The following is a 24,298-nucleotide window of genomic DNA, read 5'->3' as shown; positions in this document are numbered from 1 at the left end:
CGACGACGACTGTAAGAGAAAGTTACCTTGGAGGTCAGCGGTCAACTGTGCAACGATTTGTGAGGGTGGGGGTGGTGGGGGAGCGATCAGCGGAATCATGGGGGTGAGGCCAGGCGAGGGCTCGCGAACCTCTTCCCCCCGAGCCAGTAGAGGACGAGGTCCAGGTCGTGGCAGGACTTGGCCAGGAGCGAGAAGGAGCTCTCGTCCTCCCTCCTCCAGTTGCCGCGCACAAACGAGTGAGCAAAGTGGAAGTGGCCGACCTGCGCGCGGGCACAGGCGGGCACAGGCGGGCGCAAAGTATGGGAAAGATAAACCAATCACTTGAAAATATCTGATTTCAATAAAAAAAATTTTTTTACCAGGTGAGGGGCCGTCCATAAATGACGTCACGCGATTTTTGACGATTTTTGACCCCCCCCCCTCGTCACACGGCGTCACAAAAAGTCAGACCCCCCCCCCCTCAAATATGACGTCACAAAGCTCTGCCCCCCCCCCCCAAACCATATTTCCATTTTAAAAATAAAACATGCTTCAAATCGCTTTAAACTATTGTCTCTGTAGTGCGTATTTAATGTGGCGCTGCACTCTGATGTTGTAGGAGAAACATTTATTAAAAAGTCTATTTAATTAAGTAGAACGTGTTGTCTATATTTATTTAAAGTTGCGCATTTTGATGTGATGTCACATTTCTCAAACCCCCCCCCCTCGTCACACATCGTCACAAATGTCTGACCCCCCCCCCCCAGGTGCGTGACGTCATTTATGGACGGCCCCTAAGGCTCCTGGCGACAAGTGATAGCTCAACGAAGTGGCTTATCATCACGTGGACATTCATAGCAGCAGCCAGATACTCAAAGCAATCGAGACAATCTCAACGGATGTTTCTAAACGTGGAGGGAAAATCCGGAGAACCCGGCAGAAAAAAATCCACGCTACCACGGGGAGAGAGACAAGCAAACTCCAAATATACAGCAGGCGGCACGTGTAGCAGCACGTGTAGCGGCACGTGTAGCGGAGCGACGTCTCTGTGGCTGGCGCCGCACTCACGGGCTCCAGGTGCTGAATGTGCACCACGTCGCCTATGACTCCTTTATCCAACAACTCCTGCACACGGTGACACGCGGTGACACACGGTGACACACAGAGGACACATGGTGACATGGACACACCAACACAGAGACACACAGTGACACACAGTGACACGGACACACGGTGACACACGGACACACCGACACATGGTGACACAGGGATACACAGTGACACACGGTGACACACCAACACATGGTGACACGGACACACGGTGACACACAGACACACCGACACACGGTGACACACGGACGACGCGCGTGCACTCAGTCAGTGTCCCGCACTTCCAATTAACACGTACAGTGTCGGCAGTGACACGTCCCTGTAACCAGACAGCCAAAGGCCAGGAGTCGTGACCCTGTACTCCTCTATTACTGCGTAGATTCACTCCCGCAGCCCCCTTGTCAATCCACTGCTGGATGAGGGCTGCCCCAAGCAGCCCCGCGGGTCGTAGGCGGTCATTTGACCATACTTCACCACTCCCGTCGGTGCTGGCAGGTGAAGGGAGTGGAGGCAAGGGGGGGGGTGACTGTCGACAGATGAATTGTGAACACGCCGATGGCTGGGCACTGAACCTGGGGATCGTTAACGGAGATCCAGTCGAGCTGCGGTGACAAGCGCGGGGGGGGGGGGTCAAAAGTTCAAAGCCAGGCCAGGGGGTGGGCTCGGCCGGTGACGCTTACGAGGCGTCATCCTGCACGCAGGAGGTGGTTTCTGGACGGCCAAAGGACCGATTGTGACCGTAGGATAGGCCCCTTCACGCCTCGCATGTCACGCGACACCACCGTACTTGTGGCGTGCCAAGAAGTGGTTGTCCCTGTGAAGAGACTGGCCCCCGCCATGGCAATATAGAACTTCCACCGCTGGGTCAGCGCTGCCAGTGGTGACTCGACTTTGCGAGCTCAGTATGAATCCTGCGTAAGTCCACGCCGTTCGCCTGGCCTTCTCAAGCAATTAAAACAGCAATGTGCGCGTGTCTTTGCTTCTTTGATTTAGCGGCTGTAATGAGGCGCTTGCAACATTCCAGCGATTGGGCACCACGTTGAAAAGGCAAAAAGTAACCTACTAAAAGGCACGCTCCAGCCTCACTTTGTAGCGGGAATTGAATGGATATCGGAATAACGGGAGACCAGTCGAGTCATTCGATGACCCGAACCACGCTGACGATGCACACTTTTTTATTCTCAGAATATTTATTTACTAGCCTTTGACCCGTCCAAGGACGGGTGTGTTGCAGTAAATCTGAAGCTTGCAAGCGAAAAGCAGAGCACGACGTGATATTCATCGCATCGATTCGTGTGCAATTTGTAAGGGCGCAGTGACACAGACTTATTTCATTTTAAGGTTATAATTCCTTGTTCATCATGACGTCCTTTTTACTTTGATGTCTCAATAGCGTTACGGAGATCACGTGACGTGAGGGTTCTGCCTTTGTAGTGAGGGTTGTGAGTTGACGTTGAGGAGGGGCGAGGAGGCGCCTCGCCCCCCATGTGGAGTGACGTCACCCGCTAATTATTATGAATGGGGAGGGGGTGTCCATTTGGAGGACGTCACCTGCTCATGATTATTAATGAGGGGGGAGGATGCTCCATGTGGAGTGATGTTACATGCTCATGAATATTAATGAGGGGGGCTGGTCGATGTGGAGTGACGTCACGAGCGTTAAGGACAGACTTTTCCTGGGTGATTAGAGTCGGTATGCTGGAGGAATCCGATGAGCTATCAAGCTCTTTTTCGCAGATGTCCAGTGTGCAGAGCCCCGCTCGTGTACCCACGCAAAGGACGACCCCAGGGTGCACTCCACCAGTTTCACGATGTCGCGTGCACCGTTGGAACTCAACTATAAACTAAAACACTATTTTTGCTTCACTAGGTAAGGCCCCACTGAGCTATGTAACTCTGTTCCAGAAGCGACCTGGCCACCACAAGTGATCGTGGCTTATCACGTGGACATTTATAGCAGCCACATACTGAAAAAGCACGTTGATTCTCAATGTGAAGGGAAAAAAACAGAGAACCTGGTGCAAAATCCACGCGACCACGGGGAGAACACGCAAACCTAAAATATACAGCAGGCGTCAGGGTCGGGATTGAACCCACGACCTCCTGTATACCAGGCGAGGGAGATAACATCTCGCTACCGTGGCAGAAGACAAAGGTGCAGGGCTTGGGAATTGGTCCCCCTGAGCCCAAAACCACCGCTACCGTTGGTGCCGACACCGCCGAGGGTGTCCTGGACTTTCTACACCTCGGTGGCAAGCTTCTGCAAGCCTGGCATCCTCCGCAGGATTGACCTGGCCACATCCGTTATCCGCTCTTCACGCAGCATGCAGCCTCAACGTCGTCTCAGCACACCGACCAAGATAAGAGTCGACGAGACTTGTGTGATGCCAGTTGTGCCGTTGTGGTGCCGAGCCGTGGACTCCCCCGCAGTCAAGACTCAAACCGGTTGCGGGCCTTCCTCACGCGGTGTCGGCGCCAGCTCCTTGGCATCGGACGGTTCGACTTTGTTGGCGACATCGAAGTCTCGTCGAGGGACCGGTGTTCCGTCGTCCGGTTAAGTCGTATCCGTTGGTCTGGCCGCGTTGCGAGGACGCGGGGCGACTCTCCTGCTTCTGCCCACGTGGGCGGAGCGCGCCGATCTCCATCGTGGCGCCGTGTGGTCGGGCCTTCCCGAGGAGACTCGTGGCTTCGTCTAGATCTGTCGCGACGCCGGTCTAGCCTTTCGGGAAGCCTCCGACGACGCGGTGGAACGCAGTTGGCCCACTGGGCCTCCGTCGCCTACGGGTTTCCAACGATGACAATGATGATGATCGTACCATGGAATTCCAAAGTCAATAATGCAAAATGTCAGTTGCTTTGTAAGGTCACTTAGTTAATGAGCTGAGAGCCTCTCCTGTCGATAAATGAAGACCCCCTCCCTGCCCCCCATCAATTGGATTATTGCCTCTCGTACGATCGATCGTGTTTTGCAGCCGGCACCGTGGCCGCTTCTCCTCATCCAGCAGTGAGGCAGCCGTCAAAGGCGTGTTCAGCTCTAATCCACGACTCTCAGGCCACGTCGAACCTCGATCACCAATTCACTCGGACGCCACGCGGTCTCAGAAGCTCAGCAGGTGTCGAGCCTGGACGGCGCCTTGGACGGGTGACCGCCATGCACAGACACGTTGCTTGCTGCTGGAGGCTGTGGCTCTATGCGGTGGGCAGCAGAGGTGTAGGAATGTTGTCCCGTACTTCTATGCTCCCCACAATGTCGCACGTGCCGATGTCGGCGATGTATGGCCATGAACAGGACACCGTCACGGCCGCAGCGGCGTAGGAAGGCCCTCGTCCGGCAGGGGATGTTGAAATGGCCGTAGTTTGGCGTGGGGCCCGTCCGTCGCAGCACAGTGCGCACGCAGCAGGTCGTGACGGCACGCCAGACGTGACCCCAGGCATTGCGAGGCAAAGGATCCCGTGGTTCGTGCAGATTTGTCAAAAAACTCCCCCACAACAAGCCGCGCTGTGAGGTGGCCAGGAGAAATGGCAGCGCAGCGAGTGGGTTTGTGAACCCGTGCGTGTGGACACTGGCAAAGCCAGTCGGATCATTGGGGTTTATTAGTATAGCATATTATTACGTGCCAGGGACTCTATGAGATGATCGGACAATAGTCTGAGTCCATAATTGACAATAAGTAACGGCAAAGCAGTTATAGGTGACTCACATAATTGTGCGCAGTTGTGTATACAGTACACGACTTCCCTGAAGGCATCATCACCTTCAGCGAGCGCGATGCCGATCACACGACGCGGTTCGAATTCGACCCTCGATCGATGGCTGCGCCATCGCCGCACACGCGTCGAATAAAAAGCAAGGGACAAGTCCTTCCTTACTAACATTGCTGGAGGGGTTGCCCCCCCCTACCTGAAAATCCTGGCTCCGCCATTGCGTGCGGACTTATGAGTACTTCTAGATTTGAAGCTTTCGTGACTGCAAGGAATCATATTCTTAGGTTTTTTCGGTAAAGTCACGTAGGTAAAACATCAAAATTAATGAAAATAAAATAAAACAAAAATCACGACGTTTCGGAGGCAACACAAGTCTCCGTCATCAGGTGGGCATCACTTGATGCAGCTAATTCGGCTGTGACGGTCCCACCTGATGACGGAGACTTGTGTTGCCTCCGAAACGTCGTGATTTTTGTTTTATTTTATTTTCATTAATTTTGATGTTTTACCTACGTGACTTTACCGAAAAAACTTATGAGTACTGTCCGCTCGCCTGCGTGGATTGTTTCTGGGTAACTCCGTTAACGCCCGAATGAAAGAGAAAAAAACCCACGTAAAAATTTGATGAACCACAATACCTTGCTGATCTGGTCAAGGGGCAATAACCATCACGCAAACTCCGGTCATCATTGCAGCAGCAGAAGCGGATTTTGGCTGTCTGTTGAAGACGGTGGTCACCGCATCACACACCGCTTTCAGACGCGCTTCTACGGCCGTCTGGAACGCTCTTCCGATATTAGGAAGCCACTGGAGCTGTGCAATTTAAAATGCAGATTGAAAACCCGTTCCTTGAGAACTGATCTTTTGTGTTGAATTTCTTGTCCTTCCCCCGCACCTCCGATGAGCACGGCACGTGCGTCACCACACGTGCGTCACCACACGTGCGTCACCACACGTGCGTCACCACACGTGCGTCACCACACGTGCATCCCCACACGTGCATCCCCACACGTGCGTCACCACACGTACCTTACCACACGTGCGTTACCACACGTGCGTCACCACACGTGCCTTACCACACGTGCGTCACCACACGTGCGTTACCACACGTGCGTCACCACACGTGCGTTACCACACGTGCGTCACCACACGTGCCTTACCACACGTGCGTCACCACACGTGCGTTACCACACGTGCGTCACCACACGTGCGTTACCACACGTGCCTTACCACACGTGCGTCACCACACGTGCGTCACCACACGTGCGTCACCACACGTGCGTCACCACACGTGCCTTACCACACGTGCGTCACCACACGTGCGTTACCACACGTGCGTCACCACACGTGCGTTACCACACGTGCGTTACCACACGTGCGTCACCACACGTGCCTTACCACACGTGCGTCACCACACGTGCGTCACCACACGTGCGTTACCACACGTGCGTTACCACACGTGCGTCACCACACGTGCCTTACCACACGTGCGTCACCACACGTGCGTTACCACACGTGCGTCACCACACGTGCGTTACCACACGTGCGTTACCACACGTGCGTTACCACACGTGCGTTACCACACGTGCATTACCACACGTGCGTCACCACACGTGCGTTACCACACGTGCGTTACCACACGTGCGTCACCACACGTGCATCACCACACGTGCATCACCACACGTGCGTACTCTCCCCGCGAGCGCAGTTCGCTGAGGAGCACCGAGTCCTACGGGCAGGCCTCCTCCTCCTCTTGCTGCTCGTGCCAGTGAGCGGTCACCGTGAAGGGGACGCGACGCAGCCAAGGGGCTGACGTTCAGGACGCGACGTTTACCAACCGATTACTACCTGCGACGGACCCTGAGCGCCGGATGGCGACAAACGTACCATGTGGGTTCATTCGATGCTGTGCACGAAACGAGGCACTGTGCAAGGCTGCCAAAAGGATCGTGGGATTCGCAAATCTGGTCACGCTTTGCGCAGTGCCCTGTCAAAGTAAGGTCAATGTCAACGCAGTGCCGCGGAATCTGAGCGCGGGGTTGCCACGCGTCTCTGTTTGCGGTGGCTGTGGAGCCGTGGTGGAAATTCCACATTTTGTGCAGCGTGGGCCAGTCTCTCCGTGGAGAGAAAGAAACAAAAGCCACTGCTCACTTCCAAAGACGTGCGATTCGTGCGATTCGTGAGTAGATTGTTCCGCTCTGAGTGGCAGTTTTTGACTGCTGGCAATTTGCTAAATTCTTGTTTGTCAGTGAAAGCAGTGGCCAATGCATCATCATTCATCAGCATCAGCCAGGATCAATCCACTGCTCGATGAATGCCTCCCCAAGCTGTCGGCTAATTTGTAACTATTGATTATAAATTATCTGAACGGCACCACCCCGCCCCACACACCCACGCGCATGTACACACAGCAACAACAGCCACCATTCGCCAATAAGTGGCGGTGTGGCATCACCACAGCGCTTGTGCCAGGCTAGGTGCACGTTGAGGCAGCGTGAAGTGCGGAAGGCCCGCTGACAGGAGGTCACAGGACAGCCCCAGGTGTGATGAGGTGACTGACTGAGATGCAAGATAAAGACACAAACACATGCACAGCCTCAACAGGCTGTTGGGGCAAGTGATGTTAGTGAGCACCTATGGAAGCCGGCATGGTACATGAGAGGGTGGGAGTCCAGCACCACGTCCGGCCACCTTTGTCTCCCCAGTGGCGATGTTGACACACCCGCACCAGGTACTGATTTAAGGCTGAGTCGACCTAGGGGAGGCTAAGGAACCGATTGTGAAAAATTGTCGCTGGGTTTTGGCCGTGAACAGGATGTCAACTCGGGTCGCGGGGATTTGTAGCGCATCGCGCGAGCCGTGACGACACCGCTACACACGCCACACGCGCACACAGACAGACACTCGCACGCACGCAGACGCACGCCGGCGGTGGCCACTGCTGCTGGCGGCGGCGGCGGCTCACCTTGACTTTCTGCACGGGAGGGTAGTAGCGCAGCACGTGGCACACGGAGAGCATGACGTCCGCGCGCCGGCACGCCGCCACGATCGCCTCGCAGTCACCCTCGCTCACCTGCCGCACGGGGACACACGCACGGCGCTCGCTCCACGCGGACAATGCTGCTGCTGCTGCTGGTGATGTGGGGAGCGGTGGTGTAGCGGTAAGCGCTGCGCTACGAAACCGGCGACCCGAGTTCAATTTCCGCTCACGGCCAACACCGGTGGCGATTATCTGAACCGGTCCTGGGCCTCCCCGAGGTCGACTCAGCCTCAAATTAGTAGCTGGTGCGATGTGTAAACATCACCGCTGGGGAGACAAATGCGGCCGGGCGTGGTGCTGGCCACCCACCCCCTCGTGTGCCGTGCCGGCTTTCATAGGTGCTCGCTAACCAGCACTTGCCTCAACAGTCTGTTAAGGCTATAAGGGGGATCTTTGTCTTTGATGATGATGCCTGATCCTCACAGCAGCGGCTTTTGCTGAGTCATCGAACAAAGTCGGTCACCGCATCGTGCTCTTTTAGATGCACTTCTGCGGCCGTCTGGAACGCTCTCCCTATTAGGAACCCACTGGAGCTGTGCACTTTTAAATCATCTCGATATGAAACTCATTTATTTAGAACTGCTTTTTGTGTTTAGTTTGTTGTCCTTTCCCCGCACCTCCAATTCGCGCGGTTGGCTACGTACGGTGCGAAAGAAGTTCAACGTACATACACACAGAACCGCGTGGTCGTGTCCTTCCTCCCGCCAGATCCAGCAGCTGTTTCGAACTCGACATCCCGACCCCCCAAAGTTTGCTCTTTGGCGATCAAATCCCAGCAGCGCCTAGCACAGGGTGTCAACCAACCTCTGTGTAGCCTTAACAGACTGTTGGGGCATTCCTGTCTGTCACTGCAAGAGCCTTTAGCCGCGTGACAGAAGCAGCGGAACAGCGCGTGGTTGCGTGCGTGTGTGTGCGTGGTTGCGTGCGTGCATGTGTGCGTAGTCGCCCGTCGAATGTATTTTGCTTGTCGTGTGCGACCCTCGCCAGGGGGTCTCTGTGCCCCTGGCCTCCCGGCGTCCTCTCACCGCCATGGGCTTCTCCAGCAGCACGTGGTAGCCCCTGGCTGCGAAGGCGACGGCCGGGTCCTGATGGCGTGGAGGAGACAGAAGCTTCGAAAAACATTCCACATCTGAATAACCGCCGTCCGTTCACTGGCCCACGAAGTGGCACTCGCTTCATCGACCGCGGCGGTGCGGTGAGAGGTTCATCGTCTCCCCGACCCGAGATTCCGGTTCGGAACGCCTCCGTCGCCGAGTCGAGATTGCGACGCTCGGCCCGAGGCCGCTTCACGACGCAATTCGATACGACCCGACATGGGAGTTAGAAAGCATCTCGACGAGACCGCTGCACGAGAGCGGGGGGGGGAGGGGCACGATAGCAGAGTGGTAATGGCTGGTGGTCGTGGTGGTGGAGCGGGAGTGAGTGGTAGTGGTGGTGGTCGTGGTGGTGGAGCGGGAGTGAGTGGTAGTGGTGGTGGTCGTGGTGGAGCGGGAGTGAGTGGTAGTGGTGGTGGTCGTGGTGGAGCGGGAGTGAGTGGTAGTGGTGGTGGTGGCGGTGGTGGTCGTGGTGGTGGAGCGGGAGTGAGTGGTAGTGGTCGTGGTGGAGCAGGAGTGAGTGGTAGTGGTGGTGGTGGCGGTCGTGGTGGTGGAGCGGGAGTGAGTGGTAGTGGTTGTGGTGGAGCGGGAGTGAGTGGCAGTGGTGGCGGTGGTGCTGGTGGTCGTGGTGGTGGAGCGGGAGTGAGTGGTAGTGGTAGTGGTGGTGCTGGTGGTCGTGGTGGTGGAGCGGGAGTGAGTGGTAGTGGTTGTGGTGGAGCGGTAGTGAGTGGTAGTGGTGGCGGTGGTGCTGGTGGTCGTGGTGGTGGAGCGGGAGTGAGTGGTAGTGGTAGTGGTGGTGCTGGTGGTCGTGGTGGTGGAGCGGGAGTGAGTGGTAGTGGTAGTGGTGGTGCTGGTGGTCGTGGTGGTGGAGCGGGAGTGAGTGGTAGTGGTGGCGGTGGTGCTGGTGGTGGTGCATCAGCCAGTCATCTCAGTCACTCAACCCATGGCACCCGGGTCTGTCCCGTGACCTCCTGCCAGCAGGCATTCGACCCTTCAAATGGCCTTAAAGTGCACTCAGCCTGGCACGAGCGCCGTGGTGACGTCGCCGTCACTCAGTGGCGAATGGCGGCTGCTGGTGTTGTTGGTGCTGGTGAAAAGGAGGCTGGTGAAGAGCGGCGGTGACGGACAGGGGGAGAGGAAGGACTCGCGCCGAGAGGGAGTCGGCGGTGACGGACCACAACGGGAAGGGCCCTGCAGAAGCTCGCGGCTGCACGGGAGAGGGAATATAAAAGTGCCGTTAAGTCCGCCACGACGCGACACGACCACTTAGCAAGGTTTGTCACTCGAACAAAACGTGTCAATTAGTTGTGGGTAGAGCACGCACCGCCGTGCTGGAGAGTAAACCCACAACGTTTACACGCCAGCAGACCGGGGTGCTGAACTAGTAACTAACTGGCATAATTGGCACGTTTTGTTGACGTGACAAAGCTTACTGATTGGCTGCGTCGGGTGGTGGCGGCGGGTTTAATGACACATTTATATTGACGCGATCGAACCCAAAAAAAACCCTCTATTATGGATAATATCGGGCGTGAAAGCCAAATACTACTACTCCGTGTTAAACGGGAGAGGAAGCGAGCGCCCACTGAGTGATCGCTGGCTGAGAATTCCCCAACTTCAGAAGCCGAGTTTTTGCTGGAGCTGAGGACAGAGGAAGGGGAGCAGAACAAGACGGGGGGGGAGGTGGTGGGCGGGGGAGACGCGCGGCAGCGGCGAGCCCACGGTGGAAAGTGACCACGGGGCGGTTGATGGTCTCGTTGTTGATCGATGATTGAAGGGAACTGGGTGTTGGTGGTGAGTTTGGTTGACTTTGCGGGCGCAACGTTTGGTTGCCGGGTGCTTTGGAGCAGCCGAAAATTCCACGGCGGTGGACTTGGGCAGGGTAAAGACTGTACGTCATGTGCTCCGACATCAGGAAAACGCAACCGCAGTCGAGAAGCACTCAAGGAAGCGTGGAGAGGTGCACGCTCAGAATGGCACCGCGAGCGACAGAAAAGCACGTGGATTCAAACTCGACTGAACTATTTTAATTTGACCAGGTGAGGCCCACTGAGCTACAGAGATAGTTTTCTAGAAGCGACCTGGCTATCACAAATGATAGCCCAACGAAGTATGGAAATGTATGGCAGCCAAACGCACTAAACGCGTGATGTTGATTATAAATGTGGAGGGAAAAACCCGAAGGACCCAGAGCAAAATCCACGTGACCACGGGGAGAGAGAGAGACACACAAACTCCAAATATACAGCAGCAGGCGTCAGGGTCGGGATCTAACTCACAACCGCCTGTATAGCAGGCGAGGTAGTTAGCATCTCACCACCTTAGATCAGAGCACACACGGCAGCTGGGGACATCACATTGACGGTTAACAGTGGCCTTGGGCAGGACATGCCACGGGACTGGACCACGGTCAGTGGTGGAGACTGATGGGAGAGTGTGCCAGCATGGAGAGATGTTAACTACCTCACCTCATATACAGGAGGTCGTGGGTTTAATCCCGACCCTGACTGTCACTGACACCTGTATATGTGGAGTTTGCATGCCTCGCTTTCTCCCCGTAGTCACGTGGACTTTTCTCGAGGTCTTCTCGAGAAAAGTCCACGTGACTACACATTTAGAGTCAACACCACGTGCTTAGAGTATTTGGCTGCTTTACAGTTCCACGTGATAAGCCACTTCGTTGAGCTCTCGTTTGTGGCCAGGTCGTTTCTGAAAAAGAGCTGTATAGCACAGTGGGGCCTTGCCCGGTAAAAGTAAACGTAGTTTATAGTTTGGTTTTTAGAGTGGCAGCCACAGTAAGGAATGCGCCGTAAGGTGGTACGTCCACCAAAGAGATGGAGCGATAAAATCAGCGAACACAGGAGCTGGACGGATCGTTGCACCCGAAGGACGGTGAACGATGGCAACGGCTTGGGGGGGGGAGGGTGGAAGGGGGTGGGGGGAGAGGGGGGAGTTGGGGGAGGGTGGAAGGGGGTGGGGGGAGAGGGGGGAGTTGGGGGAGGGTGGAAGGGGGTGGGGGGAGAGGGGGGAGTTGGGGGAGGGTGGGGGAGGGAGGTGGAGGTCTTCATGCAGCAGCGGAGAGACCATGGCCGATCACGACGTTCGATCGACAACGGAGTGTTGCCGCACAGTCGAGGCGAGCTGTGACGACGGCACGGAGCTTCAGCGGCAACAGCGGCAGCGTCTTGGAGGAGGAGGAGGAGCAGGTGGTGCACGGGCGAAGCTGGCGCTGCGCGAGCAGGGACAGCCAAGGGGAAGGAAGCGAACCCTGCCGGAGCTGTCGACAGAGGGCAGCGCCCCCCCCCCGCCCCCCCCCCCGCCCCCCCCCCGCCCCCCCCCCCTCACCTTGTGCAGGCGATCCGGCGTGCAGATGAAAACGGCGTCGGCAAATCTCTCCAGCTCCGCCGCCTCCCTCCAGTCTGCAGCGCCCACACCGACCGCGGCGCGTCAACGTCAGGCGGTCGTCACGGCAAAGAGCTTCATAGCTCACCGGGTTCCTCCCGTGTGAAATACAGATTCCGATTCCTTCCCTCTGCTAGATCCCACGGCTGGTGCGAAGTCGACCCCCGAACCTCCGAGGTCGAGCTCGTACCGTAACCGCACCGTCCCGCCGTTAGGGGCTCCTCCTGCTGCTGCCTGGTCAGCGACCTCTGGGGGTGACCCCGGTACCCTGACCTCCGCCATCCTGGACACGAGTCCCACCCACTGCGACCTCCCGCTGCTGCTGCTTATGGTTATACGCTGCCAATGACCAATCAAAACGAGACGATGATTGTTGTCGTTATCGCGGTTGCTTCTGCTGCAATGATGATGATGCAGAAAAGGTGATGTTTCCAGGACTATGAAATATTATGGGACATTTAACCCTTTCCCATTCTTATGACGTACACGTGCGTGCACATGTACGTCATCAGAACAAAAAATAAAATAACTTTATCTGTATCGAGGTTCCCGCAAGGCCACGCGGGAGCGCGTGCGGCACAGTTTGGCGCCAGCTATCGTAGAGTGCGGCGGTCGTGTCGCCACGGTTCTCTGCGGTGAGTCACGGTGTCTTTAAAAACAGCGGCGCTGCTACGTCTCTCGAAATCAAATGAACGCCGAGCCGCTTGCGCCGTTCCGAGATTCGGCGGTGAACGGGGCACCCACCACCCTGCAACTTACAGACGTCTCGGAATGGGAATAGGTTAATAATTATCTGTGGCACAATATCTGAGTTCGAACTCCGGTCATCCTCATGGCGGCTTTTGGCTAACCATCGAAAAAAACAGACGGTCACTGCATCGCGCGCTCTCAGGTGCTCTACTGCAGCCGTCTGGAACGCTCTTCCTTCCGATGTTAGGAAGCCACTGGAAGCTATGCACTTTGAAACCATCTAGATTGAAAACTCATTTCTTTAAAACTGCTCTATGTTTAGTTTGTTGTCCTTCCCCCGCACCTCCGATTGGCACGGTTGGCTACGTACGGTGCGAAATAAGTACAACATGCGTACATACTGTACTTCAAAGACTCGTTACGCACGGCATCACCGCTGCGTCACCACGTGTCTCTAGAACGGGGACGCAAGAGTCCTGGCTCGAACACGCGCTCAATGTCGCGTGTCGTGAAACCGACGGGATTCGAAAATGTGTTGACAGCTCCGACGTAAATCCATTAATGGCCGTGTCGGTCGTGGGCGTTGTTCGACCATACTTCACCCCGCTGGTCAGTGCGTTTCGACAAAGAAGAGAGCGCGAGGACCGCTTCAGGCATCATTCGCTCCCGACGACGTGAGCCGTGGCTGGGAATTGAACTCTGGCGGCCGCGTTTTATGGCAGCCGTCCATTGTTTTTGTTCATCTCCTCTCGCTCTTGTGGGAAAACGAGAGGGTGACCTCTCCCGCGAAACGAATCCCGCCGGAGACGCGGAGACATCTGGCTCGGCCGCTCGCCCACGGTGAACGCGTTCGCGAGGAGGCGAGCAACGTGAGCGCTCGTGTCGAACGCGGTGAACGTGTTCACAAGCGAGTGACGCGAGCGCGACGTGAGCACTCGTGTCCAACGCATCCACGAGGCAGCGAATAACAGCGAGATAGAGGAGGCGTTGGTTTTCATTTGTTATCATCAGCGGAGGCAAATCTCTCCGACTTGGAAGCGGAGCGAGACGAGAGGGGGCGGCCTCCTGGGGATGACGACGACCTTATGACGGCACCAACGCAGGGATTGTGGGTAAATTAATTCTCATGGATTTAGAGCAAACGGGGGGACGGTGGGGAGGGGGACACTGAGATTGATGCTGAACCGTGCCGATCCCCACGTGCCATCTCCAATCACTCAAAGTGCCTCTCAGGGAGTGGTGGGTGGGGGGGACAATGGTTTGTGTATTAATCCGGTAAAGCGTTCTCCAGCGGGCTTCACCTCGCAGAGCGCTTCTCTCTCCGCTAACGAACCACCGCCACCACCGCCACCACCACCACCACCGCCACCACCACCGCCACCACCGCTGCCGCCGCCCCCATTACCGTGCCGAAGAAGTGGCCCCTTTTGCAGGAGACGCGCCGCTGTTGTTGATGTTGTTGATGTTGTTGATGGTTAATTACCGGTTCACGAAGCCGTCTTCGCCAGGCAAAAGTTTTCAGTAAATATAATAATTAACCTGTGATTTTTTTTGTTACAAATTTTTTTTAATCTACGATCAGACACCAACAGCTTACTCAATTAAAAAATTCCGTTCTTTTTTATATTAGAAAGAACAAAAAATAATGAACGTAATACTCTATGAGAGGAAGCTCTGCTATCTTTGACCGTTTTCTTGTTATATTCCGATTTGAACATCATAAAATGCGGATTTTTTTCGTTCAAAACCGCTTTAATGGGTTTCACTTTCCTTTTCTTTGCTGCTGAATGCGCTGGAAAACGAAAAAAAACCGCAATCTTATCTTTTGAACGGTACCTGAATGACACCACGCACAAACATGTTTACCGGGCACTTAACATCGAGATTTGGGAGCCTTACAATGAAATATCTCAGATTTTAAGTTCTGTCCTATTGTTTGTCTCCTAAAAGCTACCTGTGTACCAAATGTCAGCCTTCTACCTTGTCGGCAAGTACATACACACACATTAAGGTCTTTATTTATAGAGAAGATAGATTCCTACAACTCACCATCGCCGCAGCTCCCGCAGCCAGCGCCTGCTCCCACCCCCACGCATATTACAGGATAAAGTCGCAGCACCTTACACACCCCCCCCGCACCTCCAATTAGCACGGTTGGCTACGTACGGTGCGAAAGAAGTTCAACGTACGTGCACACAGCACCCTGTACTCAAACCCGTCAACCCCTTGTCAGTGCCCTACCTTATTACAGACCATTTCAGACCTTATTGGTCACCCCGTGCCCCCCTTATAAATATCAACTTTCATCACAAGGAAGAAACACAAACAAATAGGCAAAACTAAATGTGTCGCCCGTATTGAAACGGCTGTACGCCGTATAGACCCGGAAACTCAATTCCCCTGCACAAGAATACGGAGTAGACCGTGTGGGTTGACCGCCGTGTGCACTGCACGGGACAGGCTTCCCTCGCTCCCTACGGGTTCGTTTAGTGCGACTTCACGTTGCGAGGGTAGGTGCCGTGGCTCGCCGGGAGAAGGCAGGAAGGCAGAAATGTTGACTCCGCCTGTTTGGTCCGCACGGGATACAGCGTTGCCCCCTCGCGCGTTTGGGGGGAGAGGGGTTCTTGTCGGATTTCCCCCCCCTCCACATTTAGAGTCGACGAGCGTTTAGAGTATTTGGCCGCTGTACATTCCCACGTGACGATAAGCCCACTTCGTAGGAGCTATCATTGGTGGCGGCCGGGTCGCTTCTGAGAAAAAGAACTACGTCGCTCGGAGGGGCCGTACATGGTAAAATAACAATCGTGAAAAAAAAAGTTTCGTTTAGATTTCGGATTTGGCCCGTGACTGTTCGCTGCACCCTTTGCGCACGAGGCCTCAGGGGTCTTTACCGTCAACATCACAGCAGACAGCGCGCTTCGGTCATCCCTCGTGGAGTCGTGGCCGTGGTAGGAAGCGAAACTCTCCCCCCGTGCCTCCTTCACCCCCGCAGATCGCACCGTGCGCTTGCGCCGGTTTCAATAACCGCGGCTCAAAGCTACTCGGAGTCAGTGCCGGATTATCGTAGAAGATTAAGTAGCTACACATGTCGTAGATAAGGGCCCCGCACCTTTAAGTGCCCGACGCTAAATGCTTTCAAGCTATCAATTCCGGTTAAGTGATTCTGCACTCGCTCTACTACTGTAGTACTATACTGCCTTCAACTTTTATGAACGACTGGGTGATTAAGGTTAGCGATTTGTCGTATTATCTGGCTGTATAGCAAATTAACAAATACAATTGACTTAACCATGCAAGCAAAAAATGTGTGTTTTAAAATGTATCTGTTTTGTTCATTTAGGGCCCCTTTATAACATCATACGCTACAGGCCCCGCACTAGCTTCATCCGGCACTGCTCCGAGTCGGCGTTTTTGGCGAGTTTTTCATGAGCGGTGACGCTTGAATATCGCGCAACGCACGCGCCAGGCAGCGGCGCTTCGCTTTTCACCACAGCGATGTGGGAAAGTGTCGTGTTGTTTGGCGTTCTTTGATTTGCCTTTATTGTTGTGAGTGTGACGAGAGTGAGAGAGTGTGGCGGTGTGTGTTTGTGTGTGTGTGGCGGTGTGAGTGTGTGTGAGTGTTACAATGTGACAGTGTGGTGGTGTGAGTGTTGTGAGTTGTGGTGGTGTGTGTTTGTGTGAGTGTGGTGGTGTGTGTTTGTGTGAGTGTGGTGGTGTGTGTTTGTGTGAGTGTGGTGGTGTTTGTGAGTGTGGTGGTGTGTGTTTGTGTGAGTGTGGTGGTGTGTGTGAGTGTGGTGATGTGTGTTTGTGTGAATGTGGTGGTGTGTGTTTGTGTGAATGCGGTGGTGTGTGTTTGTGTGAGTGTGGTGGTGTGTGTTTGTGTGAGTGTGGTGGTGTGTGTTTGTGTGAATGTGGTGGTGTGTGTTTGTGTGAGTGTGGTGGTGTGTGTTTGTGTGAGTGTGGTGGTGTGTGTGAGTGTGGTGGTGTGTGTTTGTGTGAGTGTGGTGGTGTGTGTTTGTGTGAGTGTGGTGGTGTGTGTTTGTGTGAGTGTGGTGGTGTGTGTTTGTGTGAATGTGGTGGTGTGTGTTTGTGTGAGTGTGGTGGTGTGTGTTTGTGTGAGTGTGGTGGTGTGTGTTTGTGTGAGTGTGGTGGTGTGTGTTTGTGTGAGTGTGGTGATGTGTGTTTGTGTGAATGTGGTGGTGTGTGTTTGTGTGGTGGTGTGTGAGTGTGAGTTGGGGCAAGTTTTGTTAGCGAGCACCTATGAAGGTTGGCACAGCGCACGAGGGGGTGAGTGGCCAGCCCCACGCCCGACCGCCTTTGTCTCCCTCGTAACGACCGCACCAGGTACTCGTTTAAGGCTGAGTCTACCTAGGGGAGGCCCGGGACCGGTTCCGATAATTGTCACCGGCGTTGTTAGCCGTGAACTCGGGTTGCAGGGTTCGTAGCGCAGCGTAGCGCTCACCGCGACAAACCCCCACACAATCACACGCCCTGACACACTCACACACTCCCCCACACATCCTCACACGCCACCCACATGGACCAGTCGTCTCACTCAGTCAACCCATGGCACCTCGGCCTGTCCAGTGACCTCCTGTCAGTGAGCCTTTGACACTTCACGTGGCCCCAAGGTGCACCTAGCCTGGCACGGGCACCGTGGTGATGTCACCTCCACTTCGTTGCTGCGAAGGGCGGCTGTTGCAGTCGTGGCTAGCGAGCTGCACTATGAACCCGTCGACCCGAATCTGGTTCCGGCTCACCATCCCGAATAACGGTGATGATTATCTGAACAGGTCCTGGGCCTCGCCTAGGTCGACTCAGCCTTAAATGAGTACCTGGGGAAACAAAGGCGGCCTGGCGTGGTCCTGGCCACCCCACCTCCTCGCGCGCGGTTCACAACCCTTGCCCCAACAGTCTCTGCTGAAGACTAGGACGGAGGATTCGATGTCTGTGTAGAGATTTGTTTTTAAACATCGTCATCCCTGGTGAAGATAAAGAATTGTGGAGGGGCTCGGAACAAACAATGAAGCAGAAGGGGTGTGTGTGTGTAGGTGAGGTCACGTGGTGTGTGTGTGTGTGTGAGGACACGTGGTGTGTGTGTGTGTGTGTAGGTGAGGACACGTGGTGTGTGTAGGTGAGGACACGTGGTGTGTGTGTGTGTGTAGGTGAGGACACGTGGTGTGTGTGTGTGTAGGTGAGGACACGTGGTGTGTGTGTGTGTAGGTGAGGACACGTAGTGTGTGTGTGGGTAGGTGAGGACACGTGGTGTGTGTGTGTAGGTGAGGACACGTGGTGTGTGTGTGTGTAGGTGATGACACGTGGTGTGTGTGTGTAGGTGAGGTCACGTGGTGTGTGTGTGTAGGTGGGGTCACGTGGTGTGTGTATGTGGGGTCACGTGGTGTGTGTGTGTAGGTGAGGACACGTGGTGTGTGTGTGTAGGTGGGAACACGTGGTGTGTGTGTGTGTAGGTGAGGTCACGTGGTGTGTGTGTGTGTAGGTGAGGACACGTGGTGTGTGTGTGTGTAGGTGGGGACACGTGGTGTGTGTGTGTGTAGGTGAGGTCACGTGGTGTGTGTGTGTGTGTAGGTGAGGTCACGTGGTGTGTGTGTGTGTATGTGTAGGTGAGGACACGTGGTGTGTGTGTGTGTAGGTGGGGACACGTGGTGTGTGTGTGTGTGTAGGTGAGGTCACGTGGTGTGTGTGTGTAGGTGAGGTCACGTGGTGTGTGTGTGTAGGTGAGGACACGTGGTGTGTGTGTAGGTGAGGACACGTGGTGTGTGTGTGTGTAGGTGAGGACACGTGGTGTGTGTGTGTGTAGGTGAGGACACGTGGTGTGTTAATAGGTGAGGACACATGGTGTGTGTGTGTGTAGGTGAGGACACGTGGTGTGTGTAGGTGGGGACACGTGGTGTGTGTGTGTGTGTGTAGGTGAGGACACGTGGTGTGTGTGTGTGTAGGCGAGGACACGTGGTGTGTGTGTGTAGGTGAGGTCACGTGGTGTGTGTGTGTAGGTGAGGTCACGTGGTGTGTGTGTGTGTAGGTGAGGACACGTGGTGTGTGTGTGTGTAGGTGAGGACACGTGGTGTGTGTGTGTAGGTGAGGACACGTGGTGTGTGTGTAGGTGAGGACACGTGGTGTGTGTGTAGGTGAGGACACGTGGTGTGTGTGAGTGTAGGTGGGGACACGTGGTGTGTGTGTAGGTGAGGACACGTGGTGTGTGTGTAGGTGAGGACACGTGGTGTGTGTGAGTGTAGGTGGGGACACGTGGTGTGTGTGTAGGTGAGGACACGTGGTGTGTGTGTAGGTGAGGACACGTGGTGTGTGTGAGTGTAGGTGGGGACACGTGGTGTGTGTGTGTGTAGGTGAGAACACGTGGTGTGTGTGTGTGTAGGTGGGGACACGTGGTGTGTGTGTGTGTGTAGGTGATGACACGTGTTGTGTGTGTGTAGGTGAGGACACGTGGTGTGTGTGTGTGTGTAGGTGATGACACGTATTGTGTGTGTGTGTAGGTGAGGACACGTGGTGTGTGTGTGTAGGTGAGAACACGTGGTATGTGTGTGTGTGTAGGTGAGGACACGTGGTGTGTGTGTGTGTGAGGACACGTGGTGTGTGTGTGTGTAGGTGAGGACACGTGGTGTGTGTGTGTAGGTGAGGACACGTGGTGTGTGTGTGTAGGTGAGGACATGGGGTGTGTGTGTGTGTAGGTGGGGACACGTGGTGTGTGTGTGTAGGTGAGGACATGGGGTGTGTGTGTGTAGGTGAGGACATGGGGTGTGTGTGTGTAGGTGAGGACACGGTGACTCCGGTGCGTGAAACCGGACGGGTGGGATTCACATTCTTCTGGGCCAGCAGGCCGTGAGAGGCATCTTTAAACACAAAGGCAAAGATCCCCCGCATAGCCTTGAACATTCTGTTGGGGCAAGTGCACCTGTGAAGAAGACCGGCACGGCGGCACACGAGGGGATGGGTGGCCAGCACCACGCCCGGACGCCTTTGTCTCCCCATCGCTGATGTTGTTACAGTGCACCACCAGGTACTCGTCTATCCTGAGTAGGCCTCGGGCTATGGCTGCAAATTCATCTGTAGAGTCAGATGAACACTGTGCACCGTGGGTGGGTCACGTGTGTAGAGTCAGATGAACACTGTGGTTGAGATGTTAACCATCTCACCTGGTATACAGGAGGTCGTGGGTTCGATCCCAATCCTGGATTTTTCTCCGGGTCCTCCGGGTTTTCCCTCCACATTTAGAATCAACATCACGCGTTTCGAGGATGTGGCTGCTATAAACGTCCACGTGATAAGCCACTTCGTTGAGCTATCGCTTGTGGCCCAGGTCGCTTGTGAGAAAAGAGCTACACAGTTCAATGGGGCCTTACCTGGTACATTAACACGTTTTGAGTTTTCAATCTCGATTTGAAGCTTTCGTGACTGCAGGAATCCATACTCTTTGGTTCTTTCGGTAAAGTCACGTGGGTAGAAAATATACCTACGTGACTTTACCGAAAGAACCAAAGAGTATGTTGAGTTTTCGTTTTTTTAAATATCTCCAGACCCGCCTCCCCACTGACGCGCACTCTTCTGGGGTGTACAATGATCAAGGAATACTGATGGGCCGCGAGCGTGTGTGGCTCTTTGAAGAGCGGCATCACGGCTCCTCCAGCGGTCTCACATCGCACTCCGCGTGCCTCTCATCCCATCACAAATCACCTTTCGTACGGAGCACCGTGGCTACGGAGCACCGTGCCTACGGAGCACCGTGTGTACGGCCTCGACACAACTAGCAGGTTGATATCAGGTGGCGTTTGGGGCGATGTGGCCCCCTTCTTCACAGCACACACAGAGAGAGACAGAGGCCAGAGAGGTGATTATTTCATTTGTGGAGTTCAGAGGCCAATTGAACGGGGCATTGCTTGGGGGATTTATAGCGAGGCCCAATGGTTTCCCCGCACTCTCATTAAGCCGTGATATCGGTGCACGCTGTGCAGCTTTACTACATCCTACTCCACGGACTTTAAGTGCCACTCCTTGGTGTGGCACTCAGATAATTGTCACTGGGTGTTGACCGTGAGCGGGAATCAAACTCGGGTCGCCAGGTTCGCAGCGCAGCGCGCGAACCGCTACACCACCGCTCCCCACTACACACATATACACACACACGCGCACACACACGCGTACACACGCACACATACACACACACGTACACACACACACGCGTACACACACGCGTACACACGTACACACACACGCGTGCACCCATTACTCTTCAACACTGAAGGGTAGTGCCGGCAGGGCATCATGGGCTGTCATTAAACGCCTCTGCCAGCCCACGCATCGCGCCAAAGTTCGTCTCTGTCGGTTTCAAGGGAGTCCACCAGAGGGCATTTGGCCTACTCTTCCACACTGGCGAGACGTCTCGGGAAGGGACGGGAGCTTTGCCCCGCCACGAGGTGGAGGAGTGGCGGGCGAGTTTAAGAACCTCGCACCGTCGAATCGACCGCCACTCCAGGACAGGGACGGGGATTCAGAGCCTCACCTGACTCCCCTGAGGCAGAGCCTCACCTGACATACTCCAATGAAAATAGCTGTTACAAAAAAAAATATTAAGATGTTTCCACTGATCTGTGTTACAAATGTAATTTCTGTACGATTCCAATCATTTTTATAGTCAAAATCGCCAACTCCTGAGTAACTGGATGGAGCGCGGGCAATAAGCGCGTGCCTGTTACTATCTCAGTATGTCACCAATGTAATGTTTGTAGACCCCTTCATTTCATGTCCTCGCCTTCCACACTCCAGGTAACTTATTTCACGTGTGTGTATAAAGATATTTAGGCTCGCTGGTCTCGTCATGAAACTGCAATGAAAAAGCACCAGGGGAGGCAGCTATCACATCTGCCTCACTGAGGGGACGTGTCTAACACGCCCCCCTCAGTGAGGACACGCCCCCCTCAGTGAGGACACGCCCCCCTCAGTGTGTGAATCTGGCTCTGACACGAGCCAGTGCCTCCCCAGCCATTGACCTCACCGCACGTCACTAAGCTCCAAGAGATCCGGCGACCGCTGAATTGGTTGCAGGCCCAGCGTGCCGACCGTGACACCAGGGGCCACGCATCTCCCCCCTCGAGCAGAAGTCGCGCGCTGGATACAACCGCAATAGCAAATCGTGCTTTGTCACTTTGATCCTTACCAGTGTGGTATCGATCGCTGAATTTGAATGTGGGATTGTAATTGAGGGACTACTGCTGTGATGTTGTGTTGGTGTGGGACTGTTGTTGTTGTTGTTTTGCTGCCTAGCCCAAGCTTGCATTGGGTGTCGACAAATCGGCAGGAATTGATGTACTTACATGATCATTTATTTGTAAGTACTGTATTTATTTTTAGTGATTTGTTGACTTCTCTGAGACTTTGCCCTGCCGCCGTGTGTTTGTTTGCTGTTGCCAACGTTCTGTCCCCGTGCACCCTACGGGGCATCTGTGAAAAAGAGCTTCATAGCTCATCGGATCCCCCCCCCCCCCCCCCAGGATAAATAAAGATCCTGATTCCGATCTCGACTTAGCCTGGCAGGCGACATCAAGGCAGCGGAGAGCCGGGCGAGCTCCACGCAGCGAATTACCCGCCGTGTTGTGTTCGGTCAGGAGCCAGGGACAAGGTCACCGGAATTGCAACGCGTGGCAGTGTAGCACGTGACGACGTCTGTCTCAGGGCACGTCCATAAATGACGTCACGCGATTTTGGACGATTTTTGACCCCCCTCGTCACACGGCGTCACAAAAAGTCAAACCCCCCCCCTTCAAATATGACGTCACAAAAAATAAAACATGCTTCAAATCGCTTTAAACTATTGTCATTGTAGTGCGTATTTAATGTGGCGCTGCACTCTGATGTTGCAGGAAAAAACATTTATTAAAAAGTCTATTTAATAAGTAGAACGTGTTGTCTATATTGATTTTAAGTTGCGCATTTTGATGTGACGTCACATTTCTCAAACCCCCCCCTCGTCACACATCGTCACAAATGTCTGACCCCCCCCCCCAGGTGCGTGACGTAATTTATGGACGGCCCCTCACCACGCACGCGACGGTGCCTTATATATTTATATATTTACGCGATCTAACCCAAAAAAACACCTGTATTATGTACGTAGGAGTATGTCGGAGCCAGACGTGAGCATGTAGGAGTACGTGGGAGTGTACGTAGGAGTGTACTTGAGTGCACACCGTAGGAGCCGCACGTGTGGGGCACAGCGCTGCGCTGGTGATGGCACTGCGACCCAGCTGAGATTTCGTGGCCACGCGTAACATCGGTGGCAATCGTCTAGAACTGGTGGGTGCCCGGGGGGGCCTCTTGCCCGGTCAATTTGGCCTTCAGTGAATGTGGCAGTGCGCTTTACGTGAAGAGCAAGTTGGCACAGTAGGGGGCACAGGTGGTGCATCGGCCAGTCATCTCAGTCAATCGACCCACGGCACCTGGGTCTGCCCCGTAACCTCGTGTCAGCGGGCGTTCGACGCTTCACGTGGCTTCAACATGCACATGACCTGGCACAAGCGCCGTGGTGATGTCACCGCCACTTAATGGCCAATGGCGGTTGTTGTTTTTGTCGTGTGAAGAGTGCCCTTATCAGGCTAAAACCAAATTGGTTGAGGTTCGGAGACCCGTAGCCACTCGAGGCCATCGCTGCCAGGGCCAAACCTCCCAGCGGCGATAACTACAGCGTGGCTGCCTCCGAGGCGCCCACACGCATATATAGATTGAGTTTTGTACGTTGAACTTCTTTTGCACCGTGCGTAGCCAACCGTGCCAATCAGAGGTGCGGGGGAAGGACAACAAACTAAACACAAAAAGCAGTTCTAAAGAATTTGTTTTAAAAAAATCTAGATGTAAAAGTGCAAAGCTCCAGTGACTTCCTAATATCATTATAGTCATCAGCCATGACCTATCCACAGTTGGATGAAGGCCACAGGCTCGCAATGCAGTCATCCTTCTGTAATCCACGGGCCCGTTTAATCGCCCCACCTCGGTGGCCGTGCCCTATGGTGCGATCCCTCCTTTGGCCGTGACGTGTCTCTCCGGCCCAAGCCCAGCAGGCCACCCCTGGCACGGGAGGCGATTGCTGTTCCGTGCGTCTCAGTGGGTTTGTTTCACCTCCCGGGAGGAACGAGGGTGCAGCAATTTACTTTCCTCAACAGTCAATAATCGCGTCTCTGACTTGATTATGTTCCCCAATCCATGTGCTTGCTCCTCTTCTTGTATTCTCGGTGTAATTCGAAGGCTGCTCATG

At 54.7% G+C, this 24,298-nt stretch overlaps 1 protein-coding gene across 2 annotated transcripts in view; it reads right to left on the bottom strand.

Moving 5' to 3' along the window:
• The window catches only part of LOC144728306 (putative oxidoreductase YteT), a 250,754-nt gene that overhangs the window by 162,927 nt on the left and 63,529 nt on the right, over window positions 1-24,298 (bottom strand). For both annotated transcript variants that reach the window (XM_078607641.1, XM_078607642.1), the window contains exons 4-8: window positions 12,274-12,347; window positions 8,860-8,919; window positions 7,760-7,867; window positions 1,048-1,104; window positions 130-260 (exon numbers count right to left, since the gene is read on the bottom strand). In XM_078607641.1, the coding sequence (XP_078463767.1) occupies window positions 130-260; window positions 1,048-1,104; window positions 7,760-7,867; window positions 8,860-8,919; window positions 12,274-12,347 (430 nt within the window). The remainder of the gene's footprint in view (window positions 1-129; window positions 261-1,047; window positions 1,105-7,759; window positions 7,868-8,859; window positions 8,920-12,273; window positions 12,348-24,298) is intronic.

This window comes from Lampetra planeri, chromosome 28 (genome assembly GCF_965212315.1).
Source record: "Lampetra planeri chromosome 28, kcLamPlan1.2.h2, whole genome shotgun sequence".
Taxonomy (NCBI): Eukaryota; Metazoa; Chordata; class Hyperoartia; order Petromyzontiformes; family Petromyzontidae; genus Lampetra; species Lampetra planeri.
Note: the sequence above shows the minus strand (reverse complement) of the source record. Positions and strands in the feature narration are given on the sequence as shown.